Below are 24856 nucleotides of genomic sequence, written 5' to 3' on the forward strand. Positions count from 1 at the left end.
AAGTCGCGGCCTGACCCCTGACAACAAAGGAATACCTGGTGGGGATCTATCACCAACATCTGTTTGCAACAGTACTTACGGCATTTGAAACGGGTTGTCTTTATGCGCAACAAGGAATTTTGTGAAAAGTGAGGTAACAAAAAAGAGGAAGCTCCAGATCTGCATCTGGTGGTGCGGAAAGAAAGGAACTGATGTCAGCGCACTGGAGTCCATCCTTTATGGAACCCACATGTAATTTCCAGAGCGGAAATGAGTCAGTGTGGAGCCACACAGCGCCACATTCTAGCATGCAGAGGTAAAACAAAAAAGGTTCTGAATCCAGTGTAATACCTGGGGAATAGTCAAGAAGTGAGAATTCTGTGGTTAGAAGTGCTCTTTTAAAAAGGTAGCATTACTGCTTTGTTTTGAGGTTTGATAGAAAAGCTGGTAGAGTCAAGTATAGGGCATTAGTTGAGCCATGATCTGATGAAGGCTGAGGCAGTCATTTCCTGTCTCACATATGTCAGAAAAGGCATATTCCGCAAAGCTTTCTAAAATATAAAAGTACAAGTTGATATTAATATACAGACTTGAATATCTATTTGGAGCTTGTTGCCCACCTAGGTATACTTAGGTTTTTCTACTTCAGTCAGCAATTGTGTAAACACAGGACCTCACTGCCACCCCATGAAGTAAGACTCCATCTTGTTCGTATTTAATTTTAGCCAGCTCCCACCCATCAAGTTCCTGGCATCCAGCACACACCTTTGAAAAGCTGTCTTCCCAGCCTACAAAATTCTGAACAGTCAGCACAGGTGGGCAGAAGGCTGTGGAATGAAATAAGGGCAGCTAGGGGTGTTATTTAGAAGTATACAAGTGACAGGGCTGTAGAATGAGGCACACCAGAAGTTAATTATTTAAGCTGTGAAAAAAAAAGTTATACAGGCGTTCTTCTGCGACAGATTGAAACCAGTTAAATGAATGCTCACTCCTGCCTACTTGGACTATTCTATCAACAGCAGTCTATGGTCAAGAGCGTCAAACACTGCTAAAATAAATATAATGTCTAAGTAGTGTGCGCCTATACTGCTAACATTGGATTCCAGACATCCATCATCAATGATTAAAACTAATCCTGCATCAGTGCTTCTACTGGGATGAAAACCTGCTTGTGCCTTATCTAAATAAGATTTCCTTCCAGGTAGGATACTTGTTTAGCAAAATGACTATCAATTTCAGAGGAGATGGCAGAAGCAAGATAGGCCGATAATTAGGAAAGTGCTGTACTGGTACATGTTTTCTTTAAAGGAAGAACAGGACACTTCAAATTCAGAGGTTACAATTCCTGTTCTAAGAGAGGCGTTGAAGATGTTACAGTACTGCATTCAAATATCTAAAAATCTGCTATGTGCAGCGATCTAATGATAAGGCAGACTAGAGAGAATACATGCTCACATCAAACCGACGTTTTCTCCTACTGCAAATGAATAAAGTATGCATAGTAAATGTTCTACTGCTTTAGATGCAATAAGAACACTTAACAACCAAACAGTGTCTTTAATCAACTACACTTAAAGCAAAAAACACTGCCACATCCTCATGAAACAGAGGAGATGGCGTAATCAAACATGTATCAAAGGTCAGGTGTGAGAAATGATCTCCTTAAATATCTTATGAGCAATTTTCAGCTGAAAGAATATTGGTGAAATATTAACCACAGTAAACCTTTAGCTGTTACTTCCACTAGGTAGTGCTTGTTTGTATGTACTGCTGCCTTACCCTCACACATCTAAAAGTAGCACCATTGGCACTCCACATTTCTGCTTGAGGCTTTGAACTCAAGCAACTGCTCTGAAAACAAAAATGTCACTTATCAGTTTTGTGGAAGGTTTAGTCTGAGGTCTCAAAAAGGAGTCAAATGATCTAATGACTTACTTCGAAAAGCTACCATGATTGCAATCTCACACTCTAATGTAGATATAGTGATACACCTCATTTCTCCAATTAAATAATAGAGAGCAAATAAAAGAAAATTCTAATTATCTTACCATGGCACTGGTTTATTACTGAAATACAAAGATTTATTTGCCACCTGGAAGTCACCAGTAAATCTAAAATATGTCCAACAGGGTTTGGCTCTTTACAGTAACCAGCCACTACCTGCCAATGTATTAAGAAAACCCTTATGCCCTTATCTGCAGTGTTATATATATGCAAATTCAAACGTCCCAATATCAAGTGCAGGTCGCTGGTGAAATATACGATAGAAGTAATATATGTAAATGTAAGGAGGATATATACATGAGTAACAACCGAAGTATTACTGGAGAAAGAGACCTGGTGTGACCTGCTTGCCTCCATCACTAATCAAATGCACTCATTTGTTGGTCAATTTTTAACTATTAAGCATGGATTCCATAACTACAACAGATTTTTTTGTTTTAATATACAATTTTCATTGTTTTGAATAAGAAGAGGAGGGGAAGGGAAACCAAGTGGAGAAAGAAAAATCAAAACAGCTTGCACTAGTGAAAACGGTGAGCTCCTGATCCAGAGAACGTTAACAGTAAACCATTCAATGCGACAGACGTCCGGTTCAGATCTAAGCACAACAACGGGAACCAAAGCCCCCCAGCAGACTACGAGAGTAATCTCAGCCACCCACCCCATATCTTCTCATGGTTCAGAGGACCCCCCCTAGATTCGTAGACCAGTTTTTCTTGGTTTGAGCACCAATCCACCCAACGTCTCCATTTTTGAAGGGACGGGCCCGTAGATGAGTTCCAAGCAGCAGCAATGTGTCTCTTAGCGACGAGCAGGCCCATACCCACAAAAGCACAATATGCTTGTATGCCCCTAAGTTGCTCCATAACACCCAGTAAAACCAGTTTAGCAGACATATGTTGCGCCTGCCCCAGCACCACATTCAATTCACGTGTCACCATATCCCAATAAGCCTGCAGCACCGGACAAGACCACACCATGTGAAAAAAATCTGACGGTTCCCTAGCACAGTGAGGGCACTGAGCCGTGGAGCGAAGACCCACCCGTGCAGCATGTCAGGCATCAGATATGCCCTGTGTAAGTAGTAGAATTGCACCGCGCGAAGCCTCGCCGACACCACCAGCATCCTAGGTGCAATCAGCACCTCCGCCCAGTCAGTCTCCTCAAACGCACCCACCCATGACTCCCATTTATTCCTGTTTGATTCCAAACTGCCCGGGGCATTATTAATTAACATTTTATAAATCTGGGAAACACCTTTCCCTCCCAAGCTGCCCATAAGCAACTTGGCCTCAAGTGGACTGAATTCTGGTAACGGGCCAGTGGGTGGCAGATGAGTGCCCGGAGCATGCCGGAGCTGGAGGTACTTGAAAAACTGCATCCGGTACAGCTGAAAATCAGCCTGTAGCTCCTGAAATGATTTAATTGCCTCCCCTTTCCATAAATGCCCCACTAATGATATACCCAGCAGGTCCTATTCAGCGAACCCTTCAAATGTCGCTGATTCACTCAGCCACCTCCCATGCCACAGCGGGGTTTGTCGGGTGACAACAGCATTCCATTGGACATGTTGCAGCGCCGTGCGCCATGCCAAGAAAACCACCCCCATTACTGACTCATATCCCTGGGGAGTGGCGCACCATAAAGCAAATCAAGGAAACAGGGAAAACCCAACGTCTCCAATTCCACCTGGTAGGCCGGGTCCGCCCACCCCCCTGTAAACCAGTCATGTATAATCAGGAGCTGGGTCGCCAAATAATACAAGTAGGGGTCAGCCATTCCCAATCCCCCATTGTACACCCCCCCTCCGATAGTGCTGTGCGGCCACCCGATGTCTTGCCCCATTCCAAAGAAATGAATTGGTGACTTTTTCCAAAGCCCTGAACCAGGGACGTGGGATCGGGAGAGGAAGTTTTGAAAGATATAAAAGCCGAGGTCATACCATCATTTTATAGAGGGCTACACGGCCCAGCATGTTCAGCGGCTGTGGTTGCCATCTTTGCAAGTCTGCCTTAGTGCGGGCTAGTAGCAGGGCCAGGTTCCTGTCCCATGTGAGTTCTGGAAGAAGGGTTATCCAAATACCAAGATATTTAAAACTGAACCTGCGCATGGGTATCTCAGACTGCCGATCAAAGCAGTCTTGTGAACTGGCCAAACGTACCAACACCAATTTGGCTGGGTTCATTTTGAGCTCTGATGCTTCTTCATAACATCTTAGCAGGTGGAGGACTCGGGGGCCCGTCACACTGGGTTCATGCATACATAACAGGACATCATCTGCGTACAGGGCCACCCTGTCCTCAGAGGAATACCCCCAATCTCCAGCTGCGGTATAGTGGATCTGTCCTGATCATTTGTGCTAGCGGCTCAATCGCCAAAGAAAAAAGAATGGGGGGGACAAAGGGCAGCCCTGTTGCGTACCCCAACGAATGGTGAGTATCGAAGACAGGGTACCGTTGACCTGCAGACGTGCTGTGGGGTTGGTGTACAGAGCCCGGGCCAGGCGACAAAACCCCAGCCCAAAGCCCACCCGCTGAACCACTAAAAAGAGAAAACCCCAGTCCACTGTGTCAAAGGCCTTCTCAAGTCTATAAACAGAAGGGCGAGGGTCCGGGGCAGCCGGCGGCACCCAGCCAAGGCGACGTGCAATCTACAAATGCAGTGTTGCGTGCCGCGAGTGGCCATAAAACCACATTGGTCTGGATGAATCAGCAGTGGCAGCACCCTTTTAAGATGGATGGCAAGGATCGCAGCGTACATTTTTACTTCACTATTTAGCAGAGATATCGGTCTATAGTCAGCACAATTTTGCGATGGGGGCTGGGTTTTAGGAAGCGCCACAATAGTGGCGACGTCCAGCTCTTCCGGGAAGGAGCCCTAGCAACCCACCTCCTCATATAACGCCGAAAAGGCATTGTACTAAGTCTTCCCGTAACACCTAGTAATATTCTGAAGGAAAACCATCAGGCCCCGGGGTCTTACCTGTCCCCAGCGCAGAGATGGCCTCCCCCATTTCCTTTTCGCTAAGAGGTTCATCAAGCTGCTGCACCTCCATCCAGGGCAGTCTCGGAAAGGGGACATCTTCCAGGAGCCGACGGGCACGGTCAGGAACAATCGCTGCTGAAGCCTGATAGAACACCATGTACAACTGGGAAAAAGCGTTGGCTATAACTTGATGCCGGGAGACGCGGATCTCCTGGTCATTGTATATTTCAGGAATGATCCTAGAAGCCTGTTGTTCGGACATCAGCCAGTATAGCAACTTTCCTGATTTATCCCCAAGCCATAGACCCTGGCCGTAGATGCCCGCCAGTGGTGTTTTGCCACTTCCAGAGATTGGTCTCGGATTTCCTCACGGATCAGTAGGAGTTGCCTAGTTACCCATTCATTGGGCTGCGCACCCTGTTCAGCTTCTAGGCGTGTGGCCTGTGCCTCCAACTGCTCAACATGAAGTATCTGGGAATGCTCCCGAGCTCGGACAAGGCCCCTAGCTGTTCCCCGCAGGACCGCCTTGCTAGCATCCCACAAGACTCCAGGGGATGTCACCGCCCCTTCGTTAAGAACAAAGTATTCTCGAAGAGACTGTTGCAACTGCTTAACATAGACCCCGTCCTGCAGGTACCATGCGTTCAGTCGCCACATAGGACAAACTAATGATGGGGTATATCCCACTACAAATCAGAGTGGTGCATAGTCGGAGATTCCACGCACTAAGATTTCAATATGGGCAAGGTAGCTACAATCTGTGCTCGGCAGAAGCACAAGGTAAATCCGAGATTGCAACTACAACAGATTTAATAGCTCAAGCAAATAGCTTAGCCTAGATACAAAGATAAACAATGCTAGAGTGCTTGCACCATGCTCCCAAATGTACCTGCTAAAAATATGTTTACAGGGTAAGGGAAATGTACTTAGTTACTTTTTACTTTACTAATGAGCAGAAACATCCAATGTATGGTCTACGTTCTGGGTTATTTAAACTTTAGTGGAATATCCACATGCGATCGGATTCATATCAACTTTAATGAAATACTTACATTATATTGGAATGATTTCGTTTGATTTTACATGAAGTCCATAGTCATAATACTTAATAACCAGAGTGAAACGTGTCCTTGCAAACTCCTAGCACATGCTTAATGATTAAAGAAGCAACAATTGACACTTCCCAAGTCAAGTAGACGGGACAAGCAAAAAAAAAAAATCACTTTGAAGATGTACACAATTATACGACGGACATTTCTGAGCAAAACATGTCAGTGAATGGCCTGGAAATACATCATCTTATGATTTTTTCACTAATAAATCCTTTAACGAACTGAACCACAAAGAAATCTGCTGAACATAAATAGGCTTCTGTACCTCACATCATCGAAGAGAAATGCAGAGAAGCAAAGTGTGGACTACAGCTTTAATGAAACATAAGTATCTCAGCAGCTGCACTGCAAGGCTAGCCACAAACCCTAATCCTAAAGCCCTGCTGCTGATCTCCCCATTTTACATGTTTGGATCTGTCCCTCTGACTTTGCTAACCAACTCTCTGGAGCCTAAGCAGGTGCAACTCTGTAGGCAACTCTGCTCATCTCCCTGGGCTGGTTTATCTCTCAATGGGATCTGCTACCAAACTTTTCATGCAGTATATAGTGATACTTTGTTCATTGTGTCCTACTGCTCACTTTCCCATGGCACATTCCAATATTTCCTGATTGAGCCTTGCTGGCCATCTTCAACTATTGCATGTGTCTTGCTAAATGTGCTTTGTGGAAATCATGCTTACCTTGTCAGTCTCTCCTGGCCCATCAGAGCTGATGCTGCCTTCACGTTTCCCCGTCTCACTGCTGGATGAGGCATTGAAGAATAGACTGGAGGAGTTGCTTGTGGAGGTTGGGCCAATGAGACTGGTATGTGCTGGAGGGGAAGGCGGCGATGGCGGAGAGGGAGGTGAAGGAGGACTGTAGGCAAATCCACCCAGAGACAGACCACTATGCACCATATGCGAGGGTGCTGTGTGGCTTACGGGCACATGTGGAGGAGGCGGTGGTGGTGGAGGCGGCTGCACCAACATGGAGGTAGAGGGCTTTCCCTGGCTTAGGATCTGAGAAAAAAATTACAGTTAAAAGGACTGTGAAATTCACTTGAGTGCGCAAAGCTAATGTCTCCCCCCTTCTCTCAGCTCCAGCATTTTTGGCTATTTGCTTCAAATGTATTAGGCCTACAGTCAACTTTCTTTCCAACCAAGCCTTGAAACAACAATCTTCCTTTTCAACACCTCTGCCTAACACACCCTTCTAGCAGTCCTTGAGATCAGTTCAGGAACATGATGCCACTAAAAACAGCACCTTCATCAGGATTGTGACATCTCTCCTTTGTCTACACATGTTTGAGTACGCAACTCCTTCTTCACAGCACTTAGTCAAAGTATGAGCCGTAAGAAAAAGCTACTTATTTATTATCCTAATTCCCATTATGTGTATCATCTATTTTAATTAATAAACATTAACATTTCTTCATTTATGTGTGGGATGTGGAACACTTTACTCAATGTTTTTCTGAGCAGCTCTGCTCTTCGGGGCTTAGGGTGGAGGGCTCTAAGACTCCAGTGGGTGTGGTGGAAGGCGTGGAGGTAAAATGATCTGCTGTGGCTACTAGTATTGAGGTACCACGAGAACGTAATCCTCCTATGGATGTAGACTGTGGGCATCCAGTGTTCATGCAGTAGTTCCTTCTACTGATCCACTTCCTCATCATTTCTCCTAACACTAGCTGGATGTTGTTCCCACTCTGTAAGTTGAGCAATTCCTTCATGTTGAGGCTCAGTAGTGACACTTCAGCCAACCATTGTATGCAGAGATATCTTGCCATCAAGGCTTTACATTTGTAAATGTATCAAAAGCAAGAAGACATAATGTTAATGCTATAGTTTCGAAGAAGGACTATGCAGTGTGTCTGGGTAGATCGCTTTAAAAGTTAAGGTATAGGAACTTTTTCCTGGACATCTGATTTTCCTTCCTTTTCCTCAGAAGTAGCAGGAGCTCTTTCTGTCTGAACCTTTCCATAACATCTAAAAATATGTCACACTTGTTTACTGTGTGAGAGTCCGTAAGGCAGAGGAGACAAATTGAGTTTTCACTTCTAACATTTATTTCAAACACCAGAGGCACACTGTAGAGTGAAAGTGCACTGTCTGAAAAGGCAGAGGAAGAGCAGTTTTCATCTGGGGAAAAGTGAGGAAAAAAACTCACTACCTGCAAAAATGGGGATAGAGGGAATAGCTAATACACTGATGTTTCATGTGAAGCTGATGAATTTACCTTAAAAAACAGTTTGCTACTGTAAAATAGGCTTAACAAGTGGCCAGGTGTGCTAAGGGATGCTAGTAATAATTACTCGGGTGACACTTTGGTGCATTCTGGGATAGCCAAACACTTTGATATCTCAAAAGGGGAACTGTCAAAATGCATATACTATTCTACTTTGTTTCATTCTGGGCACAAGTTAAAGTCTTTCAACCAAATTCATTTTATAGTGTCAATTAATCTTATTGGTTTTCATTAAAAAAAAAGAACTCCATCTTCTACAGGCATGTTTATTTTATAAAATCATGTTTGAACATGCAAATTATATTGGTTTCAGGATTCAGGGCACAAATTCTATTGTTTATGGATATTAGAGATCCACTAATGGGAGAATCCCTACTTCTCAGTACCAGTTCATATAGCTTTCTAAACAATCACACTCTATTATAATCCATTCACATGCTTTAAGCGTTCAGAGCAGTGCACACAGCAAGAATCCTCATACGAGCAAACAGACTTCAACCAGGGCCCTCAGCCCAAAACATTGTAGTAGGTTTGCCCATCTTCCAGCCCACTAGGATCTCTAACACTTTATACCCTCCCCTAAATGTTCAAGTCTGCCTGGTCTATGGGCCTCACTTGTATAGAGACTCTGCCATGATGCGTATCTTCCCATTTAAGCCTCTCCTTCTCAAATGAACAACCAGCTCTCTGGAAACCTTTACTCTCCTCCCTTACTGTACACATTTAGCATGCCTCACAACCATCATGTCTCAGATGCCTATGCACTATTGCCTTTTCCTGAGTCTCAACTTTCACACTCCAATGGATCCCTTAAGAGGACGTGCACAGCTGTGCAGGACACCCATGGGAACCCAGAACACAACATTTTAAGACTTATATTACCTTCCTCAAGTCGAGTTGTGAATCTTAATTATTCCCTTTAACCACCACCACCACCACCACAGAATAATTTCAATACCACCCTTCAGCCTCGTTCTAGATTCATGGACCATCACCAGTGAACAATCTTTCCTGGCCCCCTTGACCCTTCTATGAGCTCTCCTATTCATACCTGGTTGGTGGCCTGGATAAGCTCCTGGGCCTTGGCCCTGCTGGCAAGGTTTGCTTCTTCCATTTTGAAGAGCAGAGCAGTCACTAGAAAAGAAAGCAGCATGAGTCTAATATCCCACAAAACGCTACCTTTTCTCTCTTCTTTCATTGCTCCATGCAAAATAACTTGCAAGGCTATCAACTAGCACACTTCCAAAGCATTGACTAGGACGATACGTCAGATGCAACTATCATACTCAAAGTAACTATAGATCATTATGCCTGCGCTCACCTCTCACAGGAGGCCCCACAGGAAACAAGGAGACAGATCGCCCAACAGCACTACTAGCGAGAGACAGATAGATCCTGGTAAAATGACACTAAGAAACTGAGCCCAGGGAGAGGAGTCTAGAGAGATTGCGAATGGTGGGATGGACCATAAGAGACGGGGGAGATGGGTGAGGTATGTAGAAAGACAGCACCCTGGGAGAAGGACCAGGAGAGCGAGAGACTGCCACATGACTGAGATACATGGGAGCCTAACAGAGCAAAGGGAAAGAGGGAGAATAAGAGATGGAACCCATAAACAGTACCTCAGAAAAAAGAAAGCTCAAGAGACCACACCCTGGGAATGGGATCCATGGGAGAGTGTGCTATGAGACGCAGCAAGTGAGGGGGAGCCCGAGAGTGGGAGCCAATGGGAGTGAGAAAAGGAAGTAACCTACAAGATAATGCGGAGGAGGTAGTTCAGAAGACAGTGAGAGGGAGAGAGGTGAGGGGGAGCCAAAGAGACAGGGCTTCAGAACAGAGAGCTGAAGAAAGTGCAGCAGGAGTGCAAACCCAAGAATGGGAAAATGGGGGGGGGGGGGGGGGGGACACATTTAATATAACCATACCTAGCTGCAAGCAGACAGTTCAAGGAAGTTCAAAGACATGGAAGAGAGAGGGAGCCCACCACAGCCTCCAAAGTGGAAAAGCCTTCTAACTGGCACAGTGACTAGGGTCACAAAGCACACCGTATTATTTTAGATTTCAAAGAGGATAGAGAAGGGTAAGAAGCTAACAGCTTGCCTGCATGATGTGCAGTGCTGGACAAAGAATAACCAGATAACAATCAATGGTCAAACAAGCACTGTCAAAGTAGGTTTGTATACTGTATGGATTGAACCTGCGAACACTGCAAATGTCATATCGATTGACTTTGCCTACACTGGTTTGTTTGGTAGCAATGGGAATGCATCTTAAAATATGTGCTAGATGGTTTCTTTTCTGCAGCATCCAATTTTGCAAATGCCTTTCTCAGCAGTCACCCCAGAGTGCTACGAAGTCACTCTCACAACTATCATAAACCAATGTCTGAAGCATAGCCACTTTTCAGCATATAATACAATATGTTTGCCATGAATGATGCAGGTGCCATACATGTCGAACCTAAAAAGTACAGCTCTGCGTCTCAGCTGCCCAAATCATTGTGTAGTGGCCTTTGCCTGAGCAGATCCCAGAGCAATTAATAAGAATCTAGGGGCGATTTCTCAAAGGGAACTTACTTTCGAATCCCAGTTTACCAAAAGTGCACACTAGTACTTGTACTCGTTCTACAAGGTGAATCACCTACCGGATACAAATCATATTTTACTGGTGGAAGCAATAGTGTTTGAGATTTGAGCATGTATGTTCTGGTTAAGCAGGAGTTGCAGGAGTTGCAGGTGTTATCCCTGGGATCATCCTTTGGTACCCTCTAGTACCTGGCTTTAAGAAGGCATCAACAGGAAAAGAAAGTAAACGAACTGCAGATGTGCCTTTTACTTTTAGTATTATTTTTTTTTACTCACTGCCCTTGGCCAAACCCTTCAGCAGCGAAAGGGATGCTTTTATTGGGCGAAACATGAGACGTGTTAACCATGTGATGTAATCAAGGGTTAAAGGTTTTTTTTGGTCACTTCTGCTGCCACTTTAGTGCATTAATGTCCATGGACACCAGTACTATATATCAGTTTGAACATTCCTCAGAAGGAGTTAGGTTAGTTTTGGCCTATGTTTATTTCACATTAACTTGATGATGAGAAACACATTATAAAATTCAGTTGCATGTACTCTGCCTTTTATCGAAAATAATTAATGGCTGTGCACCTGCTTATTAAGCAAAGCTGACTGATTGTAAAATATCATACACGAATTTAAGATTTAGCCAGGATAATAAACTCACAATTCCATGGTATCTCCACAAAAAAAGAGGGAGCGTTTTGAAATTGGCTGACCTTGTTAGTACAATGCTCATCCAAAGCACTGGAGGATTAATACAGTTCTCCACCGTCTGAAATTAAATATTTGTAGATAAAACTAAAAGAAATTGTTTGGTTGTGTCCTGCCTCATGCTTAAGTAATGTTGCTATGTTTCATGCTTCTGACCTCATTAACATTTCATATGAGTATAGTACTGACAATAGTTTAGTTTTGCACAGTGCCCAAGAGCTGTTTATGGTATTAGCTGCAATAATCAATGTGTTCGGAGAACTTGAATAGACATCTCATCCAGTGGGATAGAACAGTTTAGCAAAGATGAGCCAGAACCATAAATTGATGTTGCACCTCAAATACAAGACTTTATGCATTATGCCAGCAGATTTGGGATAGGAAACTCCTAAAACGTCTTAGGAACAAAATCAATCAACAGGACTGGGCCAGGTCTGCACATTAAGATTGAGTGGTTAAAAAAAAAAAAACTACAATATTTCCTTGTGAGGTAGAAATATAGTAAACATGTATCCTAACACTTTTGTTACAAGGTCATCTACTTTAATACCACTGTAAAGAAACGTTCAATTCACCTAATCTACAGATAAATATTCCACTTCCTTCTGGACATGTAAGCAGTCAGTACACAGTCCCATTATTTAAACAGTAGGGTACTGCATGATCTGCTTACTAGCAGAAGCGTGCTAGTGCCATGATGTGGCATGAGTAAAAACAGAACAATATAATGTGTCCTAGTAAAAGTGAAAGTCCAGACTGAGAAGACAAAATTGTGTTCTTGGTCAACTGGAGTAAACCCTGAATAGTAGGAAACCTAAACATGGAATCAAAATGCAGATTTGCTGTATTCGAACTAGGCCTACAAGTCAATAATATGGAGCTGTGCATCAGTTCCAGTTATAATCTTAGTCTCAACCCTCGGAGTTGTGTGTCTCTACTGCAATTGGGACTGTATACCTTATCAAACTGTAAAGGTGTTGCTATTGCCCTCCTGATGTATTAGCCCCCCCAGGCCCCCCCAGACACACTTTATCATCTTATCCTCTGTATTACTCTGTGTTGCTCCTATCAATAAAGAATTGAAAGAAAAAACAACTTGTCTTAACAAATCCATACTGATGGCAGTATTGGATTTAGTCGGACATGACCCAGAGGGCATCTTAGAGGTGCCGCCTGAAAACCTACTAGTCCTCTAGTGTGCTGGCTGACTGGTATCAGCCAGCCTGCCACCACAGACAAGTTTGTGACATCTGGCGGTAAGAGGCCACGCTCTCAGTGGTCAGAAACAATGCCTGCTCTGGAGGAAAGTGTTATCACCTCCTTCAGCAGGAAGGCTAGTGAATCTGCATACCAAGGTCAGGAACTTCAAAGTCCCTGCTGCCTTTGATGTGCGAGCTTAGCTTTCCCCAAACCTGGGAGTTGCCAGCCCCTGCGCAGAGGCCCATTTGGCACCAGGACAGGTGGAAAATTAGTTAGGTAAGTAGACATGTAGCACTACCAGGCTAGTCACACCCCTAAGGTGGGCAGCCTGATATGCTCCCGAAGGAAGGGTTCCACCATCTTGTTTTTGGTGGGATTAGGAATTTAGGAACAGGGCTATGTCCACTCCTCACATGAAGTGGTCCTATACACGGGTGTAGTCACTCCAAGGGTAAGTAGCCCATTGGATACTAGCCTACACTCCCTGAAACGCCCCTAAATTGAGTATTTAGGAGGCCCCATGATACCAGAAGAACAGAGGATACTGACTGAAGAAAGAAGAGGGCCGAGAAGAGCCAAAGAAGGAAGAACTGCAGACAGCTGCTCCAGTCCAGACAATTGTGACAACTTGAATTGCCCCACAGCTGTGCATCCTCCAAAAGCCTCTGAGAGCCTCCAGCACTTCACCAAGCCATGAGCATCTACCTTGAAGTAGAGAAGCAACATGCCTGCATGCACCAACCGCAAAGTCCGGCTTAAAGTTCTGCTGACCACCGGGTCAGCCGGCGCAGCATCCACCCAGGAGGAGGTCACCATGCTCCAGGAAGTCAGATCAGTCTCCCAACCAAGTGAGAAGCTAGGACCCACCGGAGCTGTCCTGCACTGATACCCAGGCTACCAGACCCCTTGCAGCAACCAAAGCTTTCTTGAGTCCAATCCGTACTCCAAAGCCGCAAAGACAGACCAACCGATGAGGGACGTCAGCAACGCAGAGGCCAGCACTGAGAGAAGCCCAGCTGTGATGTTTTGTCCCCTTCTTGCAGGTCCAACCGAGAACCGTGGGCACCTGTAGCAGGAGCACCAGACGTCCAAACCCTTTGCACTCCAGCTCCCTCGCCCGGCTCCCCAACAAATGGTGCTCCCAGGACCCCCCCGTACACTGAGCCCCTGGTTGGGAGCTCGCAGACTTGTCCCCAAGCCACTCTCTGCAGCATGTTTCCAGGTGGCCCCTCTTCACCAACCGTACCATCCAGCACCTCTGCACCCAGATGCCAGGGTTAACGTAAAAATTAGCTGCTGGTGTTTCTTGTGGCCTTGCACCCTCTAGCGCCCTTTAATCTAAAGGGGACCAAGACTGTGTCTCCTTTCTCAAAGCTATTTCTTTTCCATTTTAGGTGATCAGCCATGTGCTGGCAGTTCTTTTGCTCATTTTAAATCTATTAAAGTGTTTTCATATTGTTGCCGCTCCTTCATCTGAGATGTCTTTGTCAGTGCCCAAGGAAGTTCTTCCATCACTGACCGCAGCAAGTGTGCTTCTCAGGTGTTGGTGGCTTCAGTCCACATGCAGGGACCTGTTTCAATATGTAACTAGTCTACTTTATCTAGACTAGCGTTAGTTTTGAAGCCTAATTACAAGGACAGCTTATTTATCTGCTTTGCAAAGTATGCAAGCAGCAGAGTAACCAACTTCACTGGGTGGCATTTCTGCATATACATTTTCTCCGACTAAAAATCTAATAAACTGAGAATTTCTTGTGAAAGAAGACATTTTATTAGTGTAAAAAAAATTCATGGTCAGATTTGGAAGTTTTGCTTTTTCCAAACCAAACAGCCAAAGACAACAATAATGCTACAGATGACGAATATGTGCAGCTCTTCAATTCGAATTACAATATGTGGCTGTTCTACAGAGTGCAAGTGGTCGACACTAAAAGCTGAAGTACCTGCTCCTAAAGGTCCTGCTTCAGAAGAGCAGGCTTATAACGTGGCTTTCATTGAACAAGTAATGGCAATATTAATGCATCTGGCTTCCTTCTCAGTACAATCGGCACCCGGCGGCTCTACATTTACATGTAGACCTAACAGTGAGCCACAAATGCAGCACTATTGTAGCACTGTTACCTGTAACAATGGGGGCAATTAAGCAATGAACAAACCTGTGATATGTTGTAGGTCTGTCGTATACAACTCATTAGCTTGCCACAGCTAGTCTGTAGCCCGAAGGTATGAAGTAGCAGATACACTGATTACTGACCTTTACACTGTTCAGTTCAAATCTTCTCTGTTCATGTGCCTTCCAACAGAAAAATCTACAGTGGGTGGACTAATCCACTTTAATGAAGCTCTGAGAGAACAGATAAACAAACCCTGGCCAAAACTTCAGAGGGCATTCTGCAAGAAGCAGTGTTTTAAATAAAAGTGTCAAATACAACAGAAGTGAGTCACTGCCTTCAGTACTGGTTACCCATAGTTGACTAACTGGGGTTATTATAAATGTTTTCACCTGTAAGGAAATGCCTCCTTGGCATGGTTGCCCCCTGACTTTTTGCCTTTGCTGATGCTATGTTTACAATTGAAAGTGTGCTGAGGCCTGCTAACCAGGCCCCAGCACCAGTGTTCTTTCCCTAACCTGTACTTTTGTATCCACAATTGGCAGACCCTGGCATCCAGATAAGTCCCTTGTAACAGGTACTTCTAGTACCAAGGGCCCTGATGCCAAGGAAGGTCTCTAAGGGCTGCAGCATGTCTTATGCCACCCTGGAGACCTCTCACTCAGCACAGACACACTGCTTGCCAGCTTGTGTGTGCTAGTGAGGACAAAACGAGTAAGTCGACATGGCACTCCCCTCAGGGTGCCATGCCAGCCTCTCACTGCCTATGCAGTATAGGTAAGACACCCCTCTAGCAGGCCTTACAGCCCTAAGGCAGGGTGCACTATACCATAGGTGAGGGTACCAGTGCATGAGCATGGTACCCCTACGGTGTCTAAACAAAACCTTAGACATTGTAAGTGCAGGGTAGCCATAAGAGTATATGGTCTGGGAGTCTGTCAAACACGAACTCCACAGCACCATAATGGCTACACTGAAAACTGGGAAGTTTGGTATCAAACTTCTCAGCACAATAAATGCACACTGATGCCAGTGTACATTTTATTGTAAAATACACCACAGAGGGCACCTTAGAGGTGCCCCCTGAAACTTAACCAACTATCGGTGTAGGCTGACTGGTTCCAGCAGCCTGCCACACTAGAGACATGTTGCTGGCCCCATGGGGAGAGTGCCTTTGTCACTCTGAGGCCAGTAACAAAGCCTGCACTGGGTGGAGATGCTAACACCTCCCCCAGGCAGGAGCTGTGACACCTGGCGGTGAGCCTCAAAGGCTCACCCCTTTGTCACAGCCCAGCAGGGCACTCCAGCTTAGTGGAGTTGCCCGCCCCCTCCGGCCACGGCCCCCACTTTTGGCGGCAAGGCTGGAGGGAACAAAGAAAGCAACAAGGAGGAGTCACTGGCCAGTCAGGACAGCCCCTAAGGTGTCCTGAGCTGAAGTGACTCTAACTTTTAGAAATCCTCCATCTTGCAGATGGAGGATTCCCCCAATAGGGTTAGGATTGTGACCCCCTCCCCTTGGGAGGAGGCACAAAGAGGGTGTACCCACCCTCAGGGCTAGTAGCCATTGGCTACTAACCCCCCAGACCTAAACACGCCCTTAAATTTAGTATTTAAGGGCTACCCTGAACCCTAGAAAATTAGATTCCTGCAAACTACAAGAAGAAGGACTGCCTAGCTGAAAACCCCTGCAGAGGAAGACCCGAAGACGACAACTGCCTTGGCTCCAGAAACTCACCGGCCTGTCTCCTGCCTTCCAAAGATCCTGCTCCAGCGACGCCTTCCAAAGGGACCAGCGACCTCGACATCCTCTGAGGACTGCCCCTGCTTCGAAAAGACAAGAAACTCCCGAGGACAGCGGACCTGCTCCAAGAAAGGCTGCAACTTTGTTTCCAGCAGCCTTGAAAGAACCCTGCAAGCTCCCCGCAAGAAGCGTGAGACTTGCAACACTGCACCCGGCGACCCCGACTCGGCTGGTGGAGATCCAACACCTCAGGAGGGACCCCAGGACTACTCTGATACTGTGAGTACCAAAACCTGTCCCCCCTGAGCCCCCACAGCGCCGCCTGCAGAGGGAATCCCGAGGCTTCCCCTGACCGCGACTCTTTGAATCCTAAGTCCCGACACCTGGGAGAGACCCTGCACCCACAGCCCCCAGGACCTGAAGGACCGGACTTTCACTGGAGAAGTGACCCCCAGGAGTCCCTCTCCCTTGTCCAAGTGGAGGTTTCCCCGAGGAACCCCCCCCTTGCCTGCCTGCAGCGCTGAAGAGATCCCGAGATCTCTCATAGACTAACATTGCGAACCCGACGCTTGTTTCTACACTGCACCCGGCCGCCCCGTGCTGCTGAGGGTGCAATTTCTGTGTGGGCTTGTGTCCCCCCCGGTGCCCTACAAAACCCCCCTGGTCTGCCCTCCGAAGACGCGGGTACTTACCTGCAAGCAGACCGGAACCGGGGCACCCCCTTCTCTCCATTCTAGCCTATGTGTTTTGGGCACCACTTTGAACTCTGCACCTGACCGGCCCTGAGCTGCTGGTGTGGTGACTTTGGGGTTGCTCTGAACCCCCAACGGTGGGCTACCTTGGACCAAGAACTGAACCCTGTAAGTGTCTTACTTACCTGGTAAAACTAACAAAAACTTACCTCCCCTAGGAACTGTGAAAATTGCACTAAGTGTCCACTTTTAAAACAGCTATTTGTCAATAACTTGAAAAGTATACATGCAATTTTTATGATTTAAAGTTCCTAAAGTACTTACCTGCAATACCTTTCGAATGAGATATTACATGTAGAATTTGAACCTGTGGTTCTAAAAATAAACTAAGAAAAGATATTTTTCTATACAAAAACCTATTGGCTGGATTTGTCTCTGAGTGTGTGTACCTCATTTATTGTCTATGTGTATGTACAACAAATGCTTAACACTACTCCTTGGATAAGCCTACTGCTCGACCACACTACCACAAAATAGAGCATTAGTATTATCTCTTTTACCACTATTTTACCTCTAAGGGGAACCCTTGGACTCTGTGCATGCTATTCCTTACTTTGAAATAGCACATACAGAGCCAACTTCCTACATCACCTGGTTCTGGAATCTTTGTAGCTCATCAAGTGAGCTTTTGGTGAAAGCTTATGTAGATTACTTTGTAGAAGTCCTAACACAACTGACTGCTCATTTCACCTCCCTCTGGCTGTGAAGTAGGTGATCAGCATTTGGATATTACGGACCATGGCATTTGTATTGGATGCAAGATTTAGGGCTTCATTAAATATTTGTATGCTTTCTGAAATGTTGCTGGGGCTCTAGGTTTGATTTTTTGTTTGCCTCCGGTTATTCACAGTAAGATCAGTCATCCAATAATATGAGTACTTGCCAATTTATGATGTCTGCCTAGTGCCTGTGGCCTTTCATCAGTCAGTCATACTTGCAACTAATGCTGCTCCATGCAATTCCCTAGAAATACTAACAGTTGAGGTGAGTGATGGTCCCATGCTACAGCTTGTATGGGATCCTTCGTGTGGCTGGCGTAACAGTTAGTAATTGGTAAGAATACAAGAACTGATGGAGTCCACTGTCAGAAGTGCATGTTCACAGCTAAAAAAGATTACAGAATTATAGCACGGCCATGCTGAGTTAAGCTACTGAAAGATATCAGTGTGACATAATTGAAGTCAGTAAAGAGCTAGAGACATGTAAAGGGGTCTGGGGTACATATAGATGAGTGTGTTTGAAAAGTAAACAGACACCGAGGGATTTAAGAATGAAAAGAGCATGCCCAGACCATGACACGCACTCTGAAAGACACTACTGGTGCTGTCACTGATCCTGGAACAAATAAGCTTCTCAACGCTCTCACACCTCAATGACACAGATGCCTTTCAATGGTTCCCAGCAGACCCATGCATGCCCTTCAATAGTCCCTAAAAGACTCCAAGCACTCACACAGACCCTAACAGACCTCTAACAGACCCCTGTAAAAGCTACCAGCAAACCGACCCTTGAAAAGCTCTCACAAAGTTCCAAGCTGATATTCATAGCAGAGTAAAACTTCATACTCCCACCTGATGTATGCCTAGCCAGCTGCAGGCTTACCCACATATCATAAGCATTAGACAGTGTGTTGAGAGGAAGAAAATCCACATGGTGGACAGGTGTACAAAGGGGATGCATTCATGCAGCAGAATGGCACCATTATGCAGATTCCTCACAAGAAACCACAAATGGAGATAGGGATACCAGGTAAGGGAAGGAGTACATCACAGCCAGAAAAAACTGATTAGCACATGCCGGTTGAAGAATGGGTACAACCCACTTAAACATCATACTAAATGCCGTGCACCTGGCCTGCTGCAGACTACAGCATTCAAGGTACGGTTGGATGCTGCATAATGGACAGGTCTGCAGGGCTACTGCAGCCAAGGATGAGGATCTGGTTACAAGATCAACCCACCATGCTTCAGAGAGTAAAATGCACAACAGTAAAGACTACTCTTGCAGGAATGCAGGATCCAAGGGGAGATCAATAAATGGTGTGGTCTGTCATTTCTGGACTAATTTCCCCCTTTTCAGAAAAAGGCAATGAAATAGGGTTTCTAAAGGAGTGAGTTACATCAAATCATAAAAATAATAACAGGGTCCAGGAAAAAAAAAAAAAAGGAGTGAAGATCAGATTTGCAAAATCTAACAAAACTCACAACATTCCCAAGGAAAGCATCCATTCCATACAATTTAGGGAGAAAAATCATCTAAGAAATGGAGCCAAAGTCTTCCACTGTAATCACATTCTTTCAGTGCAACACACCCATTACATTATCCTGCAAAAAGTGGACACCCCACCCACAAAGCAGGCTGTCACTCATCCAAAACATTTTTCTATGGCTAGTCACTGATATAAAGAAAAAAACCTCAACCCAGGTACCAAATACTCACAGGCAAGTACACCGCTAGTGGTGCAATCAAAGCCAGACTGTAGGTTCAGTGGAATCTGCGGGGTAGGTGCCGGACGAACGACTGGTGGGGGTTCCTCCTTGGGCTCAGACACACTGTCCACCTCCACTTCCACCACCTCCTCCACTGGTTCTGGCTCTTCTGGCACAAAGGCCACTTCGGGGGTCTTGCAGCTGCTGTCCACAGTCTGGGAATCAGGAGTCAGGTCCTGCTCTGGTGCTGGCTTTGGTGGACTGGGAGGTTTCAGCTGGCACTCAGACTTTTCTGAGCCAGACCAGGAGGGCTCCTCCTCCTTGACTTCTATTGGGCTGGGGACCTCAACACTGCAACTATCTGCCTTGGACTTCTTTAGAGAGGTCTTGGTCTTTAGCTTCCGTTTCTTTTTCTCAGCCACGGTCTTGATTTTTTCACCAGTGGCCAGGGTTGTTGTGCTATTGTCCGTTACTCTAGATTTTTTGATGCCCGTCTTGGCCTTTAGTCCTTTCACCTTTTTTGGTCTTACTACAATCAGTTCTGCAGGAGTCTCCTCATCCAACCTTGGCCGGGCACTGGAGAAGTCAGGCAGAGTCTCCTCTGATTTTAGGAAGGGTGAGCGGCTCTCCCTGTCCCTACTGAACTTGATGCCGATGGAACCAGCCTCTTTTACAGATGTAGTGCTACTCACCCCTTCCCTGATGAGTACAGCCACCTTTGACTGTAGTTTAACTTTCCTGGTGCTGCTCTTACCATCCTTATGGCTCCCCTTCACCTTTTTGGGAGCCTTCTCCTTCTCAGCCCGCTGTTTATCCTTCTCAGAGCTTATAGACTCTGCGTCAGACAACTGCTCCTCTTTAAACTTTTTCCCATACCTCTCCCGACTTGAGCTGTCATCTGTGAAGGGCCTCTTTCTTTCACGGTCTTTTCCTGTTTTCTGTAGATCATCTACATCGTCCTGAGTGCGACTTTTCTCATAGCTCATAGAGGAATTCCTCCTACTTCCCTCTGCTTTGCTGGGAATCCTCTCAAACACTCGCACACTCTTGTTCTCACGATCGTCCAATGGCTCTCTGTCTGAAAAGCAAGTCTCAAAGCTAAGACCTTCTGAGTCATAGAGTATTTCTCTTTTGGCAGAGATTTCTGGCGTGCCTAGAATGTCATCACGGTCATCACGTTTCTCCTGCGGATTGACGGTGATTGTCCTTTTAATGGTGAAAAGGTCATCATCATTCAGGTCCTGAATGGACGGGGGCACCACGGTGCGACTATCTCTCCTCCGGCGTTCCAGAAGTGGAGGGATGATTGGAGTGGACATTTGTAGTGGATGCCTGTCCCGCTCCTTCACCTTTTCCTTCTTCTCGCTTGACCGTCGTGCAGGCTTCTTCTCACGCTCTCGAGACTTTGATCGGGAACGTTTCTTCTTCTTCTTTCCTTCTGATCGGTGCTTCTCCTTGTGTTTGTCTTTCCTAGACCGATCTGCACTGGGAGATCGTGACCACCGACGCTTCTTATCCTTTGATTTTGATCTTCTTCCCTTTCTCCTTTCTGTAGACACTCTCGAAGAGGAACCCAGGGCACTGGTGTTAATGGTGGGTGACCATGAGCGGGATCTCCGTCGATCTCCGGACCTGGAACGAATGGTTTTGTGTCTGGATCTAGAGCGGGAACGTTTGCGCTCTTTCTCCTTGGACTTTTTTGGTGTGGGCCATGACGTGGTTGTTGATCGGGCATCTTTTGACCTCTTGCGCTCTTTAGACTTCTTGCGATCCCTTTTAGCTTTTTTTTTGTTGCGTGAGCTAGAGCGTGACTTGGTCTTTCTTTTGGACTCGCCAGGAGATGCAGATTGGTTGTGGTACCTCTCTCTACGTTGGTTAGTAATCTTTCGTCTCAGGTCTAACCCTTTCCATCTGCTGTCCCCTTGGTTATCTCTTAAGTCAATCTGCAGTGCGCCTTCTTCATCTGAATCAGCATGAAGTGAAATTAAATCATCACCTTCTACAACCCTTGTAGGCCGATCAAGGACACGACTGCGGTTACGGAACAGTCGCATGGGACTGAACCGATCCTCCTCTTGCTGCACAATCTCTCCTTCTTCAATCTCTGAATCATATCGGCGATCCTTTTCATCCTTTCTTTCTGAAGATCGCCTAGACTTGTGGTGTGATCGTGGTTCTCCACCTCTTTTAGCAATTTTCTCCAGACGAAGATATGATTTTACATCTTTTTTCGCAAAAGACTCCAAGGAGACTTTGATTTCCAGTTTTGATTTGGAATCAGCCTCCGAGGTGAACTCAGCTTTGCGGGTGTAGTCTTTACCAAGATCCACAGTCACTACTCTCCTTCTGGGCTCCAGCGCCACCTCTGACTCATCAGACACTGGTTCTTCCTTCAGCAATGAATCGGCACTGGATGGACTTTTAGGCGTCTTTTTATCAGAGTCGCATTTTGGTTTCTCTTCTGAGAGCTCTTGCTTTTCAGTATCTACACTAGAGACTGGGCTATGAATCTCTGCTATAACCTTTGGCGAGAGTTGGTCTTTAGAAAGTTTTTCTTCTTTTTTTGTTTTTTCACCAGATACACTTTCCTTATCCAATGGATTATCATTCTCTTTACATACTTCCTTCTGTTCCAACTGTACACACGAGTCTTCCCTTGGTTTCTCTGAACCTGGGAAATCCTGACTCAGGCTATTGTCATCATAGATGCTAGCCAGGACTACGGAAATCTTATCCTCTGTGTTGGGGGCATCATTCTCACTGTCAAGAGGAAGATCATTCTCACTATCAGATGGGGCATTGTCTTCACCGTCAAGAGGGGTTGGGACATCATCCTCACTGTCAATAGGAGTGCCATGCTTAGCGTCAGATATGTCACTGTTTGCATCAATAGGGATGTTGTGCTTAATATCAGCATCAGCAGGTATACTGGCCTCAATGTCAACTGCAATACTGATCTCACTTTCAGCACTGAGTTCAGTCTTTTTGTCAATGTGGATGGTTGGCTGATCAATGTGGATATCTGGCTCATCACTACGGATGTCTGCGTCAGTGGGGATGTTTGTCTCACTGTTAACTAGGACACCTGGCTCATCAAGAGGAATGTCTTTCACATTGTCAACAGACACATTCTCTGCAATGGGGTTGTTTGTCGCACTGTCAACAGGGCCAGCTCTTTCATCAACAATTGATGAATCAGTCTTGTCAACAGGGACATCATTCTCATTGTCAATGGTAATGCTTTCATCATTGGGGACACTGTGAACATGAACACTGTTCTTATCAACAGTGACACTATTCTTATTCCTACATAGGTCATATTTCTTTTCAATGGGAGCATCATCATCAACAGGGACACAGTTGTCATCAGTGGAAACACCATCTTCGTCATCAACAGGGACACAATCCTCCTCGTCAATGAGAGCACAATCCTCATCCTCAACAGGGACAGAGTCATCATCAATACGGGCACCATCGTCATCATCAGGAACACAGTCTTCATCGTCAATTCGCAAATCATTCACATAATCAATATGGGCATCACTCTCATCGTCATATGGCACACTGTTCTCATCGTAAGGTGCACTGTTTTCGTCATAGGGGCTAACTGGTTCACCAGATATTTTGTCCTCCGGATCAAAAATACTGTTGTCATCTTCATAAGTGATGGCTGGGGTGTCAGGTGGCCTTGTTTTGTGTATGGGGCCCAGATCATCATCGTCATCGTCATCTTCATAGATGCTGGCCAGTGCTTCAGAAAGTCTGTCCTCAGGATCAGGGATATCGTCATCATCCTCGTAAGGGGATGGGCTACGCTCAGAAGAGCTGGCGTTGGACCCTGTTGGTTCGAAAGGATCATACTTCTCATCCTCTAACTCCTTTTCAGGAGAATGTCCATAAGAAAAGTCACCATTCAAGTTCTCTTCATCGGTGGGATGGAAGGGATCATAGATTTCTTGGTTCTGCGGTGTGTGGCCTTGCATCCCAAAGCCATCACCACCACCACTATCAGAATGGTGCTGTGAAGGGGATGACGATGATGAAGAACAACTAATGGACTCTGCCTTCTCCAATGAGTTAGTGGGAGGTTGAGAATGCTGATTTCCAGAAGAGGAGGAACAGCTACCTCCAGCGAAAGGTCCTGGCTGACCATTGGACACACCAGTACCATTGCCCAAAGTGTAACCCCAGCACGGATGTAAACCTGAATCCTGTGCCACCCCAGTCCGAGAAACACCAAATCTACTTGTTGTTTGGTTGGAATCAAAAGCATGTGGTGCTCTTAAAGGAGTGCAGGCATTATTAAAATCCAACACAGGGCACGCAATATCAGGCAACTGAACCACTAATGAATCAGAGTCTCTAGGACAGCAAATGTACTTTTCATCCACAGTCCTAAGGCTCTTATTTCCAGAAAGAGCAGTGGTGGTGGCAGGTGTATTCCTAGTCCTGCCTAATGTCTTTGGACTGCGAGATGGACGCATACGTGGTGTGTGATCCTTGCTTCTGAGTCTTGTTGGTGGCGACAAGCTACTGAAAGTGTCTCTAAATGAAAGCAAAGATTCTCCTCTTGCGGGAAGCACTGTAGGACCCAGGCATACTGCAAAGAATGGAAAGGAGAATGATGAAGTGGTTACAGCAGAAAAATACATGTTATTTTAATAGAATAACAGAGGAGGCAGACGTGATTAACAGTTACTACTTGTACTTTACATTCTTCTGAATCAAACTATCACAAGAAACCTGAACGAAAAGGACTCGCTATTTAAAGTGAGGGTAACTTTTAAAGTGAATCAATCACTGCTTATGGCGATCTGGTGAATGGTGAAAACTGAAGAGCAGAATGGGGGGCTCTGGATAGGCGCCACTCACTGCAGAATCAGTCTGAAGTTTTAGACTTAGAGAAAATCAGCTGTTTTATGGTGGCAGGAAACATCCATTGCCCAAGATGATTTTTACCATGTATAAAAGAGGAGATCCAGTGCAGAGCCGAGGTATGCATGAGCCTGTAGAAGTATCTCGCTAGGGAAAGTTTCTA

At 45.6% G+C, this 24856-nt stretch overlaps 1 protein-coding gene across 1 annotated transcript in view; it reads right to left on the reverse strand.

Moving 5' to 3' along the window:
* The window catches only part of SCAF1 (SR-related CTD associated factor 1), a 210647-nt gene that overhangs the window by 48863 nt on the left and 136928 nt on the right, over window positions 1-24856 (reverse strand). Inside the window, exons 7-9 of the mRNA XM_069200969.1 lie at window positions 19829-24418; window positions 9355-9437; window positions 6761-7078 (exon numbers count right to left, since the gene is read on the reverse strand). Coding sequence (XP_069057070.1) covers window positions 6761-7078; window positions 9355-9437; window positions 19829-24418 — 4991 coding nt within the window. The remainder of the gene's footprint in view (window positions 1-6760; window positions 7079-9354; window positions 9438-19828; window positions 24419-24856) is intronic.

This window comes from Pleurodeles waltl, chromosome 7, assembly GCF_031143425.1.
Source record: "Pleurodeles waltl isolate 20211129_DDA chromosome 7, aPleWal1.hap1.20221129, whole genome shotgun sequence".
Lineage (NCBI taxonomy): Eukaryota > Metazoa > Chordata > Amphibia > Caudata > Salamandridae > Pleurodeles > Pleurodeles waltl.